The 14,628-nt window shown below is 53.3% G+C and overlaps 1 protein-coding gene across 4 annotated transcripts in view; it reads left to right on the plus strand.

The window, feature by feature from the left end:
• Positions 1-14,628, plus strand: part of CACNA2D2 (calcium voltage-gated channel auxiliary subunit alpha2delta 2) — a 588,723-nt gene that overhangs the window by 467,359 nt on the left and 106,736 nt on the right. For all 4 annotated transcript variants that reach the window (XM_073352554.2, XM_073352555.2, XM_073352560.2 and 1 more), the window contains exons 7-8: positions 6,379-6,510; positions 7,075-7,132. In XM_073352554.2, coding sequence (XP_073208655.1) covers positions 6,379-6,510; positions 7,075-7,132 — 190 coding nt within the window. The remainder of the gene's footprint in view (positions 1-6,378; positions 6,511-7,074; positions 7,133-14,628) is intronic.

The following is a 14,628-nucleotide window of genomic DNA, read 5'->3' on the forward strand; positions in this document are numbered from 1 at the left end:
CTCCCTGCTTGTTTCCAAGGCTTTGTGCATTTGTATATAAGCACTTGAGATAACCTGTTGATCGCCCCTCATTCCCAGTATGAGGCAGGAGCCCTCCCCTCACAGACATTCCTGCCTGTGCTTCCTCCCGGTATCCCGCTTTCCCACTTACCTCAGGGCTTTGGTCTCCTTCCCCCGGTGAACCTAGTTTAAAGCCCTCCTCACTAGGTTAGCCAGCAAAGATGCTCTTCCCTCTCTTCGTAAGATGGAGCCCGTCTCTGCCCAGCACTCCTCCTTCATGGAACACCATCCCATGGTCAAAGAAACCAAAGCCTTCTCTCCGACACCACCTGCGTAGCCATTCGTTGACTTCCACGATTCGACGCTCCCTACCTAGGCCTTTTCCTTCCACGGGTTGGATGGACGAGAACACCACTTGCGCCTCCAACTCCTTTATCCTTCTTCCTAGAGCCACATAGTCCGCAGTGATCCGCTCAAGGTCATTCTTGGCAGTATCATTGGTGCCCACGTGGAGAAGCAGGAAGGGGTAGCGATCCGAGGGCTTGATGAGTCTCGGCAGTCTCTCCGTCACATCGCGAATCTTAGCCCCTGGCAAGCAGCAGACTTCTCGGTTTTCCCGGTCAGGGCGGCAGATAGATGACTCAGTCCCGCGGAGGAGAGAGTCCCCGACCACCACCACCCGCCTTCTCCTCTTGGGAGCGGTGGTCGTGGAACTCCCAACCTCAGGACATCGCATCTCATGCCTTCCAACCAGCGGAGTCTCCTTCTGCTTTCTCGCCCCAGACATATCATCTGGTCCACTCTCCGCAACGATACCTGTGGAGAGAACATGAAAGCGGTTAGTTACCTGTGGGATGTGGGAGAGCTTGGTGCAGGCGTCCCTTAATGCGTGCGCACCCCCTCCGTCAGCCGTCCCCAGCATAACCCTGGTGGAGCTGTTCCAGGACACACAAGAAAGACCCTCTTGTGAGCGCCTTAGCAGCCCTGCAGCTGACTGCTGGGGCCCTCATACAACTCCTTAGCGCCTCCGGAACCTTTCAGAGCCCTTCCCCTGCTCCCCATTTTTGTGTACAGTGCACACGGCATCCCCAGCTGAGATCAGTGCCCCCTTTGTGCACTTATGAGAGACAGTCCGTGCCCGCCCCCCGCAAGAGCTTGGGCCCAGATCTTCAAAGGTAGCTTCTTACAGCCTAACTAGACAGGACAGGCAAAGGGCAAGCAGGGAAACAGACTTGTTCAAGGACACGCAGCAGGTCAGGGCAGAGCTAAGTGGTCTCCTGCATCCCAGTCCAATGCTCTACCCACTGGACCACACTGCTTCAGTGGTCAGGGGTGCTGCAGTACAGCGTGGTGACGACTGACTGAGTAGAGCTCCGATAGCTGTCTCTCTGTAGGGGGTTCTAAGGGCATCGGCCGCATTAAGGATGGGGAGGAATTGCCCGGGGGGGCTTTGGGGAGGAATAGGTGGAACTCCCAGGATAAAACTGAGCCCGGAACCCAAGTCCAGCCTCCCAGCAACAGCTGCCGGGGGCCATCCTGACCTTGGCCTCTGGCAGAGACAGGTTGGCAGGCTGTTCTGCCTGCAGAGAGTGGAGGCAAATTCTGCATCTTCTGACAGTGTTTCTCAAACTGGGGTCTGCGGACCCTTGTGGGTCTGCGAGGGTACTCCAGGGGGTCCACCGGCTCTGCTGATCAACTCCTCCTCCTCCCTCCCTCCCTCGATTCCTCCCCTCCCTCCCAGTGTCTCCTGCATGCCAGGGAACAGCTGTTCAGGGGTGTGCAGGAGGTGCTGGGGGAGGGGGCAGAAAGAGGCAGGGAAGAGGAGGGGCAGGGAAGAGGAGGAGCGGGGGTGGGAAGAGGTGAGTCGGGGTGGGGCCTTGAGGGAATGGGTGGAATGGGAACAGGGGCTGGGTCTGATCCAGGGGTTGGGGGTCTGTGAAAAATGCTTAATCAAAATGGCGGTCCTCGGGTTGCTAAAGTTTGAGAAACGCTGTGCTATGGAATCTACAGGAGGAGTGTAGCTAGCAGATGGTGACTGCTCAGTAATAGGCAAGGTAGAGTAACTTGGATACAGCTAGCTAGGTAGGAAAGAAGGATAATGAGGCAAACTGTGTCCATCACCAGCGCTAGGGAGTCGGCAATGGGAAAAAGTTCGCTGTTACAGAATATTGGACTCGTGAGAGAACCTGGATCTGGATTTCTAGGCCTGCATGGCACAGACCCTGGGAGAAGAACTGGACCTGGATTCCTGAGCCCCGGGGCCCTGGGTGCAGCACCCAAGTGGAGGGGGGTGTAGCCGGCATGGTTTTCTCTGGGTAGCTGTCTCTTGAGAGCAGCCTGTGGTGTTTATATTCAGATACAAAAACTGCTGCTTAAGGAAGATGAATCTCCCTCTCACAAGGTCACTGAGAATGCAAGAAACCAAAACCGGTGCAATGGCCAGAAAGCTGGAGACCAAGAGCAGTTCTAAGGCAGCGGCCTTGCTGGCTCTCTAAGTGCACAGGTTTTGTCCTAGCCTCACTAGACAGTGGCCCAGTAGCCCCACTGGGACATGCAAAAAGTGCAGTAGGTGGTGTCAGCAAAGCTGAACAACAGAGAGATCGGATGCAAAACTGGCCCTGTTGCAACTGCCCTGAGCCCTGATAGGGCTGGATTGCCCAGGCCCCTCGCCCCACCCGGCCCGAGATGGGCTCTTGCTGCAGCCCTTTGAGGGCATGAAGCTGCTCTGGAGGTGTGTGCCAGCCTAGTCGAGGTTTGAGACCACGACACTGCAGTCAGCATCGTGCCGTTCCACAGTGCAGGCTGGCAGTGGGAAGCAGCAGGGCTAGAAGGGGCTGCCCAGTTTGTGGTGGTTGGTTTTTTCCTCTGTTTAATTTTAGGCAAGATACGGCTGTGCTTTCAGGAGTGGCGTTCAGAGCCACAAATACTTTCCTTGTATGTTGGCTTTTAAAATGTCCCCGCAAAGCCCTCAGCTCATGGGGCTGAGCTCCCAGCAAGTCTGGGGCATCTTCAGAGCCTTCCAGGCCCCTCAGAAGCCCCTGCTCTGGGGACAAGCTCCCCCAGTGCCAAATTCTGCCTTGCACAGCGGGGGTGTTCCACAGGTGCCATGGGAGCAGTTAGTGCTGTCGCCGGGAACCTGAGATCCCTCTTTCTGTGCAGACATTGTTCTGGCCATCGATCTGTTTTGCCTAAGCGTTTGTTTGTGCTGCACCTGCCATATCGCTGTGGTGCCGGGGAACTGTTAGAGGGGGAATGCTCACGTACTCTTTGGATGGAAGAGAAGGGATTCCTTTCCTATCTATTCCCTGCCTCTTCCCTCCCTTGTCCTGCCCGTGGATCGATACTACCATTCAGTGCTCCCCGCTCCTTCACCAGAATGCACGTCGAGCCCCAGATGGGCTGGGTGGCTTGCAGGGCATTAGGCTTGTCTACCCCATCTCAGATGTCACCAGCCTGCCCTGCTCCAAATACACCCCCCCCCCCCCCCGAGAGACGCTTTGCACCATTGCCGGGTCTGGCAGGGTTGTGAACCATGCAAAATCTCTTCTGAGCTGGAGAGGGTCAGACCCCTTTCCATCTCTGTGCTATTGTCTACATTTGCGTATGGAGCAGCATCTCCCCAGGGTCTGACGTGTGGTGCAGTTGCTGAGAGCGGAGCCACAAGGAGGCAGAGCCAGGAGAGCAGGCTGGAGCTTGCGCTGGGCTCAGGTGGGCACTCCCCAAGCAGGTGCAGAGTTCCAGGGTTTCAAAAAGGGACTGGGGAGGGGATGGGGCAGGCGAGGTTCTTATTCCCACTGAATGAGGAGGCTGCAGAAGAGGAAGGGAGGAGAGAGAGATGGACTGGGCCGATAAAATGAAAGGAGTCAGAACTCCTGAGTTCTAGTCCAGGCGCAGCTGCTGCGTTGTAAAGTGGGGAGAGTTCAGCCCACTTGTGCACTGCGGGGGGCTCCATGCTTTCCTCCTCGCAGAGAGCCGAGATCCTCAGCTGGAGGAGTTTGAGAGACTCACCGGCCTGAGAGTGCTCTACGGGGTTCAGACCTCCTCATCCATCTTCTCCCGTGCTCAGCTCCGCAGCTCAGCCCTGCACCATTGGAGAAACCCCTTTATGCCCCCAGCTACCCCTTGCCCCCGTGTAGGAGCTGCCCCACTCAAATACCATCCTTAGAGGCTTCTGAAAGAAACGACCCCTTGTAAAGAGCGACTAACCGCGTGCCTGTCCCATTCACTTTAGCAGTCCTGGCCCCATCTGATTAATCACAGAGTCAGGCTGCTCTGAGCTCATCGCTCGCCTCAATAGCGGAATCATTTCAAATCTCTCTTTGCCGGTGTCTTAATTGCTTTTGCATCGGGCACAAGGGCCGGTGTGAATGCAGAGTAGGGCAAGCTCTTCTCACCCACTGTCTCTTGGGGACTAGCTGATGGAGGAGGGACTCAAACGCAGCCCCCATGGGGGATAGACCCAATTTATTTCCCATCTGCCGCAGGTACCTGGTGGCAAGCATGTGCCACAGGCTTGAATGTGCCCCCTGCAGTTCTTCGTTTCGGGGTGGGGGGGTCCTTTGCTCACCAGCTCACCAGCCACTCAGATTGGGAGGCTGACACCTGCCTGGGGTGACTGTCTGGATCTGTGCAGTAGTGTGTGGAGGAGAGGCCAGGAGTCCCTGCCAGCTGCTGATGGAGAAAGAAACCTCAGTCTGGGAAGCATGGATTTGTCCATCTCCCCCTCCCCAGGCTGAAAGACGCTGGTTCCCAGTGCCCCAAGCATTGGAGCCTAGACCTGTGAGGACCCCCATCTTGGCCCACCCTGGCCATTGAACTAGGGACCGCGGCAGCTGCAGTCACAGACTCCCCTCCCCGAGGAACGGGCAGAGAACACACCTACCCTGGGTTACGCAGATGCAGGAGAAGGCCCCTAGCTTACAGCCAGAGGGTAGGTTTATATATGGCAGTGACGGGGGGGATGGCAGCTCAAGCTGACAGACCTAACCTAGCTTGGCTGTAGCTCACTCGGGTCCTAGTGCAGGCGAGCTGTCCAATAATCATGCAGGAGTCAGGAGGGCTCATACAGACCCTGCGGAAGTGTTTGCAGCTGCAGCTTCACTCCTCTGGAACACGGGATAGCTAGGTTGAAGCTAGCCCTGGCATGGCCAGCTGAAGCCATGCCCCAGGACCGCTGCCAGGACGTGCCCTGAGGATCTGTTTTTGCAAACATTGACAGCTGCATGTGGTACCTCCTGCAGAGACCAGCCCCCTGCACAGCAATGGGGTCGCTCCTGGGCTGATGGTTGCACTTGGTAGGCAGCATGGCCAGATTGGACCTTCCATTGCAGGATCGGGCGTCAACGCAAAGAAGGTCTGGGGCTGCACCGTCTCAGGCCCAGCCTTGTTGTGTGGCATGAGTTAGGTTTGAGGGGCCAGATCCTGCCCTGACCCAGGCCTGCTTTCCTCAGAGTAGCTGCCTGCTTACACTGCCCATGCTGGGTGTAGGAGCACCAGGGCAGGAGTGGGCATGTGCTGGTGGATGGTGAGTGGGTAGCGGAGACATGGAGGAGGAAGGAGATGGACCCAGGCCCAGGGGCTGGCAGTGGGTGAGACTGGTGGGTAGGGTAAGTGGTGGGCACACGGGGCCAAGGGACAGCACTATGCTGAATGTGATTCTGATGTGGGGAGAGACGAAGCTGGTGCGGAGGGAAGAGCGTGCTGCGGGCCAGGACTGTAAAGCCCGTGGCACTGAAGAATCACAGAGGGCTTGTGGGTCTCGTTGGGCTCCTCCCATGGCTGATCTGCTGGGACAAGGCCCAGTCAGAGCTGGGTACTTCCATGCTGATCTGTGACAAACGAGGGCTCACCTCTGCCTGGCGCTGGCTTCCACGTTCCCACGTCTGGGCCTGGTGGGTGGCTTCTGGCGCCTCATGGAGCCACATGCTCCCCCCCAGACTGTCTCTTCCATGGTGCTCTGCTCTTGGAGCCCCAGCATCACTGCTGTCATTCCTGAGCCCCCTGCCCTCCCACCCCCAGCACCCCCTTGGCCCTAGCCTTGCCTCCTGTGCCCTGCTGCAGGAGTAGGGGTCTCCCACCCTTCTTCCCCGTATCAGGGGAGGCAAAGGGGCTGCTGAGTGAGCGCTAGGATGTACTGAGGGGTTAGCACCAGCCACGTGGCAGCACACAGCTGAGATTAGCAACAGAGCAGTAACTGCTGGGTATTGTTGCTCTCCTGGGCCAGCCACACCGCGGTCTAGATCTGTGCCAATCAGCACCAGGGGAGTATGTGGCCCACTGTGTCCATCCCCTTGCAGGCCGAGTATCGGGAATGAATGAGGTCCTCTCCCTAGGTCCTGTACCCCCCCACTCAGCCCGTCCGTGCTCTCTCCCTTCCAGCCACCGTGATCCTCAATGAGCTGAACTGGACTGAAGCCCTGGAGGACGTGTTTATCGAGAACCGGAAGGAAGACCCGTCTCTGCTGTGGCAGGTCTTTGGCAGCGCCACTGGTGTGACTCGCTACTACCCAGGTCTGTTGTGCCGGCATCGCGGCTTTCTGCGGGGAAGGGAAACATGGCAGCCTCAGACACCCCTGCTGGGAGGTGGGGCATGCCCAGGTTAGGAGGGGCAGCAGCACAGCGCCCCCTAGTGCCATGGTGGGAGCTTAGGTGCTGAACTCAGGCGTTGAGATTCACAGTCCTTTTACAGGTGCCTATAAGGCATTGTGATCTGATACCTAACTCCTTGGGAGCATTCAGCCCCTCCTCTGGCTATCTGCTGGGCTGATCACATGCCCCCAGTACCGGCCAAGCTCCTGCTGACATCCACAGCAGCTTTGCCTGCAGGGCGCATGTAGCTCAGTTGTTCTCAGCCCACAGACGGCCCAATCAACACACAGCTGCGGCCCATGTGACATCCTCAGGGCCACACAGCTAGAATATATAGGGTGTGAATGTGGCCCACATAACACAGAGAGCTGCATCTGTAGCCCACGATGGTCAATAGATTGAGAACCAGTGAGCTAGCTCATCCCCTCCCCTCCCACAGCCTCTATCCCCGTGTGCTGACATCTGCCTCCTCTGCTTTCATTGCAGCCACCCCCTGGAGAGCGCCCAATAAGATCGACTTGTATGACGTCCGCAGGAGGCCTTGGTGAGAAGGGAGGGGGACAGTCCCCCAGGGGGCGGGCTAGAGGGCTGCATGTGGATGACATACTGGGATGGGAGGTGGGTTCACCCTGAACCACTTCTACAACCTGAGCACCCGCCTTCCATACAGCCCAGCAAGTTCCCGGGCACTGAGGGCCATGGGAGGAGCCCAGCGAGACCCCACGCCCAGCAGGCTGCATCCATACTTGGAAGGTCCCACTGAGATAGCCAGCTGTTTCTTTTCATGGAGCTATGGGCTGCTTCAAGACCCTCAACAGCTCATAGACATGGGGCTGTGTTATCAAAACTGACCTGGTCACAAAGGGTATTGAAAAGAGCCAGGAACACCAATGGTCAACATCTCCAGCCTTTCAGCTACTGTAAATTGCCAGCACTGACATGCATTGGCAGAGCATTCTGGTCAATTACTCGTAAATGAGCACAACAGCCCCTCCCACTCCCAGCCCTGCCCCAACAAGCAGCTATTAAAATGGAGATGGGTTTACCGAAGCCAGGTGTGTGGTTATTCAGGAGTCTCCTTCCTTCCCCTTTCTCTCTCCCCTCTTGCCTGCATCTTCTCTTCCCCCTCTCCTTCCATCCCTCGCTCACTCTTGTAGGGAGGCAGCTAGGCTGTATGAAACTCCAGGTCTGGGAGCAGCCAGCTCTGTCCAATTTTCATTTCACACATCATTGGTGTTGGAAAATGGATACAATAACACAGGCAGGGGCATCGGAGCTGCAGCTTTTGGCTCTTTTCCTCCCCTCCCCTTCCTTCCTGCCTGCCTCTGGGGAAGACAGAGGGTTAGGCAGCTAGATCCTTAGATACAGACCAACCAGGTTGATCATCTTCCTTCCTTTCTCCCCCAGTGGAGATGGTAAGTGTGGGGCTTGTTCATAGGCAGCACTTACATGGGATCCCGTTTAAGAAGAAAAACGAATGACTCTCGAAAGCTGGAGCCAGAAGGACAGCGAGAGAAATACGAGGCACAATGACAGACTGTGTTTAAGTGATAGCTGCAAGCATCAATTTAGCCACACATCAAGTTAAGCGTGATTGAATCATTTACAATTAGCCCTGGTAGAGGAGCTAGCTCTATAGGGCTAATTATTCCACCACAAATGCAGGGTGCTGGGATTTCCTGTTTATTCGGGGCTCCTTTTAACTATCCAAATGGCACCGGCTGCCTGTGATGCAGGGGGTAATAGAAAATATAAAGAAAAGGAGTACTTGTGGCACCTTAGAGACTAACCAATTTATTTGAGCATAAGCTTTCGTGAGCTACAGCTCACTTCATCGGCTGCATACTGTCATTCATAAACCAGTCGGAGAACACTTCAATCTCTCTGGTCGCTCGATTTCTGATCTCAAAGTGACTATCCTTCAACAAAACAACTTCGAAAACAGACTCCAGCGAGAGACTGCTGAATTGGAATTAATTTGCAAATTGGATACAATTAACTTAGGCTTGAATAGAGACTGGGAATGGTTGATTCATTATAAAAAGTAACCTATTTCCCCTTGCTTATTCCTTCCCCCCCCCCCGCCCCACTGTTCCTCAGACGTTCTTGTTAAACCCTGGATTTGTGCTGGAAATGGCCCACCTTGATTATCATACACATTGTAAGGAGAGTGGTCACTTTAGATAAGCTATTACCAGCAGGAGGGTGGGGTGGGGGGAGAGAAAACCCTTTGTAGTGATAAACACCCATTTTTTCATGGTCTGTGTGTATAAAAACATCTTCTGTACTTTCCACAGTATGCATCCAATGAAGTGAGCTGTAGCTCACGAAAGCTTATACTCAAATAAATTGGTTAGTCTCTAAGGTGCCACAAGTACTCCTTTTCTTTTTGCGAATACAGACTAACACGGCTGCTACTCTGAAACCTGTCAGAAAATATAAAGGTTTTTGTGCATCCCTACATTCTGCTTTGATCCCTAGCTAAACAGCCTAAGCCTGCCTGTGCTCTGGTGACCACTCTTTTCTTTTGTTTGCTTGACAACTGCTGTTATCGGTTTTTACCCATGTCGTCTTTAGCCCCTTGCTTGTCCAAACAGGTATTTACCTCCTGGAAGGACACAGCAGGAGGGCATTCTAAGCAGAAGTCCTGGAAGGGCAACAAAGAAAAAAAATATCAGAGGTGGGGAAGGTTTAATAGCCAGCATTTGCATAAACAGTAGCAGCTTGATTAAAGTCTGTTCTTTAAACTCCAGGTCCCTGCTTATCTGGAGCCAGAGAAAGCCCCATCCCATCAGGGCTGGCTGCAGAATAGATAAGTTTCTCTCAGCTGCCAGCAGGAGAGATACAGGCGTGAGGGTGTTCACCTGCACGGAGATGCAATGTGAAGGTGATGGAGTTAAAAGCACCTAAGTCAGGAAATGAAAGCTCTAAGGTGCAGATCCTCGAGGGAATTTAGGAACCTAAAGTTAGTAGTTAGGTGCCTAAATCCCTTTATATAAAGCAGTGCCGCACCAGAGCTGAGGATCTGCCACACTAGGTGCAATGTGGGCATGTTAATGGTCTGAGAGCTGTAACTCTTTCATTGTCTGACGTGTCTGGGTCTAAGGCCCTGTTCCTGCGGTCAGATCCATGCAGATAGGCCCTTTCGCCCACCTGGCATGTGCTGGAGTCAGTGGCAACACACTGCACAGGCAAAGCGATGGGATTGCAGGGTCAGACCCAGGTTTTTACATGAAACACTGCTTTACTGTTCTTTTTCTGTTGAATTTCTATGGGGATTTTAAAGGAGGAAAAAATTCCCTGTGCTTAATTATATTAGGCCCTGATTCAAGAAAGCCCTTACGCATGTGCTTAAAGTTAAATATGTGTTTTTTCATGCTTTCCTGAATAGCAGCCTTAGTATTTAAATGATTCAGTTGGCTCTGCAAGTTCATACCTCATTGGGGTGAATGAGGGGATCAAAGTGTTCCCATCATCTGTCTGTCGATCCATCGGAAGTGATGGAGAGTCTCTGCACCTCACAGTGAACAAACTATTATGCCACGCTATCATGACCATGGTGACAGGTCCTCAGTGGGTATAAATTGTCGTATCTTAATTGAATCCAATGGAACCCCCTGAGAATCTGCCGACAGAGAGCGAGAGAGATTTCATGATGGTGTGAGATAAATATTTTATGACCATGATACTTGCTTATCGTAGTACTTACCTGCCATATCACAAGGTAGGTGTGGTAAGATTTTTTATTGTACCAACATGACTTTGTGAAAGAAGCAAGTGTTCAAGCTTACACAGAGCTCTTTAGGTCTGGGAAGGGTTCTCAGAGTGTGTCACAGGTAAATAAATAAAGGCGGAATAGATTGTTAAGCATAAGGAGTTGACACATGTTGCAAGTGACCATTCAAGGTGAAGTGGGCAGTTAAGCTTCTGCACTTGTAGGACAAGTGAAGGTTAGTGACTTACAGTTTGTTGTAATAAGCCATAAATCCAGTGTCTTTGGGTCCATGATTTTTAGCATCTACCAAAGTTATGAATTTAAGCTCCCAGCTTGTCTTTTGACGGTGTTGTACAGTCTTTGAAGACGAACACTGAGAGGTCAGATAAGTTAAGGCCCATGTCAAGTTTGGGCACCTGAACTGAGAGCTCAGAATGACACCCCTCTCGGTGACACCCCTGCTGGGCCTGACAGGAGGAAGCTGCCTGACACTAATGCAGAGGAGACAAAAGCCAGACCTGCGGCAAGTGTGCGGGGAGTAGACTGGGACAAGGAGTCTGGGGGTGGGAAATTACATACAACTAGGTTTTTGTGTGTGTAATATATATATATATTCATCCTTTTTCCTGGGGATATTTTTAGCAGGTGGGTTCTCTTTGTTTAGTTCATGTCATATTAAAAACAACCCTCTCCTGGAAACCTGTGGGTGGCAACATGAATGCAGCATTTGCTCGAAATCCATGTTTAGACATGAACAAGGAGTGCTGGAAGCTGTCACATTTCAGGATCCATTTCTTCTCTCATGTAAATACACATTGTTCATCCAGCACCTAGCAGACACTGGAAATCCCTTGGAGAAGTTACTGCCCCAAAGCCACGAATAGACAATGTTTAGACTTTTCTTTCTTTCCTTCTGATTGTATTTGTTGCACAGAAGGAAAGAGCCAGTTGGTTTCTCTGGGGAATACCTTCTTCCTGTTGCTTTAGTCATCTTTGCTTCTTTAGTCTGAGCAAATTTCATTCTTCAGAAAGGTGCCACATTACTCTGAGTTCATCTCCTCCCTCTGCCACTGACTGATGTATGTCAGTTACTCTCTCTGGGCCTCCATTCCCCATCTTTAAAACTGGGCTTAATAATCCTTCTTTTCACTGGCTGGTCTATGGATGCTAAACTCTTAGGAGCTGGGACTATCACTATGGATATGTCTACACTGTAGCCTTGGCCCATACGCCTACATGTGTTGTTGCCCAAATCCTCCTGCCATCCACAGCAAACCCCTCAAGCACATGCTTATTTGCACTCTGAACCCATGCTTGCCTGCACTGCTGGAACCTGCCCACTTTGCAGTGAGGACACAGGCAAGATCACATGAGCCCTGGCAATCCTCCAGGGCCTTCCCACAATTCCCCCTGAAAGACAGACAAGTTCTCTCTCAATTGACACAGCTGACTGGGGAAGAATCCTAGGGCATCTGAGCTATGAGCTATGGGATGTGTTCAGAGAAGTGCAGGAACAGCGAGGACACACAGTCACAGGGGCAGGGCTTTGCTGTGGGGACGCTGCCACCTAGGCTAGGCTGATGCAGGTGCCAATCACCAGACAGCTGAAATGACACTCAGATCTTGAATGCCTTGGGGTTTTTTTCTATTGAAATCGCAGAGGAGGGGAGGTTGTTTTCCATGGGCTTTGTATATCATTTCTGTGATTTCCACACATCCCGCTTTGTTTTTACAAAACCAACATGTTTGTATCATAATTTGCCCCTTAAGACTGTGTGCAAAATGCACTGCCTGCAGAGACTGACTGTAAACCCAGCTGAAAACGGGCTTGTAGCAGAAACAGCATCTTACCAGAGCCTCATCTGGCAAATGCTTCGTGAGAGTCAAAGAGAGGTTGGAGTCAGCAGGAGCTCTGCACACTGAGGGCATGCAGGGTTGGGCCCAAAACAGGTGCCTAGCTCCCATTGAAGTCAATGGGAGTTGTGCATGCTGCAAGCATGCGGGATCAGGCCCCCAGCAGCTCCTGACTGCAGGGACAGGGGTTTTGCATGCTTTCCTCTAAGGGAAGGCACTACACTGCACAGGTGTGCGTAGGATTTCAAGAGGCATTCTATCCTGCCCAGCCTTGCCCTGTCACCAGACTGACAAATAGGACAGAGCGGTGGGAGCGCGCACCCCAGCGCCAATCAGGCTCTCTCTTTGACAGGAAATGAATGGCCCCACCATTGTGGTTAATTGTCTTTGATTCCTGCACATTAATTATTAACTTTCCTCAGTTGCAGCGGCTGTGCAGGGTTATTAGGGAAGGAGCCGAGTCTGGCTGGCTTGAGTTCAGTTACTGTGCTAAGGCCCTCACTGTTGCGCTCTCTCCTGGAGCTTGTTGGAGAACAGTCCTCCTTAGCACCAGCATGAATCCTCTCTCTCCTCAGCAGCAGCAAAGCACTTAAGCGTGGGCTTTAGTCAATGGGATTTTAAGTGCACGCTCAGAGCTAAATACGGACTGAAGTGCTTTGCAGAGCTGGGACTGACCTCCCAGGCTTGTGCGCTTGAGAATGGAAAGTGCCTGCTCCTCAGAATGTCTCTGTTTCTAACGCTAACCAAAGTCAAAATCTTGTGGGGAGAGCCGGCTGTGAGCCCTCCAGGGAGAGGCCTGGGAGAACTGTACGCCCTACATGGGCAGTTCCGGAGGAACAAACAGGGAGGCTGTTACACACGGAGAGAGAATCCCCCCTCCACCCACAACCGGGGCAGGTTCTGCAGTCTGGGGGGACATTCTCACTGCAGAGGTAGCCCTGGTGATCGGCCCTTGGCTTAGCCTTGCCCAGGTGTGAGCAGCCGCCCAGAAAACCACACCCCAGTTGTTGTGTCCCACACTGGTGCTGTTCTGCCCCGTGTTTGTCACTGGGACTTCTGGGGGCACATCTCATGAGTCTCTGTGACTTTCTCCCAGTGAACTGTGAGAGCACGGGTCTGTCCTCCTGGGCAGACGGGGGGAACTGTGTGAAGGCATCGGTGGACTCTCAGTGCATGGTTTTGCCTGCTTCCTCACTGCAGAGTGGAAGCAGCAGCTGGGCTCTAACCTCAATCCCCACCCCTTTCCTCATCCTCCATCCCCACGCCGAGGCAGGCCAGCTAGCCTGGGTTCAAAACACCACTAGACTCGGCTGAGAGGGTTTGTGTGCAGATGGGGTTGGGGGAGAGAGTATTTGAGCAACACCCAGCTAAGAGCCAGGGCTAGATCTGCACTGAAAACAGACCCCGAGAGTATGTCTGCACTGCAATAGAAGACCTGCAGCACCAAGCATCAGGGCCTGGGTCAATTGACTTGGGCTCGGGCTGATAGCAGTGTAGACCCTGGGGCTCGGGCCGGAGCCTGGGCTCCAAGGCCCACCACCCACCCCCAGCCAGATTTAGGAGCCCCAGAGTCTATGCTGCTGTTTTTAGCCCCCACCCCGAGGGTCACAAGCCCAAGTCAGCTGACCTGGACTCTGCAACTCGGTACCGCAGGTTTTCTTTGCTGTGTAGACTTACCCTTGGTGACCTTCGGCTATGTCTACACTAGCCCTTTTCCCCTTGCCTTGCCCAGAGGTTTGGGTTCCCGTAATCACAGCCCTGCCTGACCCTGCTCAGAGCGGGTGCGCACAGCCTGGTGGACAAAAGACCAGTGGCTGCCAGCACCTTCCATATGGAGAGCATGCCCACCATTGCTAGCCCCCCTTGCTGGGACTGTGCGAGCAGCAGTGGGAAATTGTAGGGGCAAGTGTTGGGTGAAGGAGGCAGAGAAACAGAGGTTGCAGCTGGGCTGAAGACTGATTTCGCCCCTGCAGAGAGATAGCTCTGCACAGGATGGGCAGACATACACAGGGAGAGTCCTCCTGGGATGGGAGGAGGGGGGTGTTTGGACAGGCCCTGGAGTTAATTCCAAGAGCTAATCCCTCAGCAGCATGGCCCAGTGGGTGGGGCACTGGTGAGGAGTCAGGAGAGCTGAGTTCTGCCAATCTATTTACAGTGTAAGCCCTTCGGTCTGTTTAGAGTGTACATCACCTGGCACAAAGGGGCCTGATCCATAGGTCCTACTGTAATACACATAACAACAATGTGCTTCCAGCAGGGTCATGTGATAGTAGCTCAGGGTCTGAAATTCTGGCTTGCCAAGCTCCTTAGCTCCCCCTTTCTTTCTCAGGGTGAGGGGCCCAGCACACAGCTCCTGCCAAGAGCTATTTGGATTGCCCAGCAGCGCGGTCAGTGGGCAGCTCTCCCTTGCTCCCTGCCTTGATAAATGGCATTATTAAATAAACACTTTTCCTGCAGGGCCCTGAGTATTA

Source organism: Lepidochelys kempii, chromosome 7 (assembly GCF_965140285.1).
Source record: "Lepidochelys kempii isolate rLepKem1 chromosome 7, rLepKem1.hap1, whole genome shotgun sequence".
NCBI classification, from domain to species: domain Eukaryota; kingdom Metazoa; phylum Chordata; order Testudines; family Cheloniidae; genus Lepidochelys; species Lepidochelys kempii.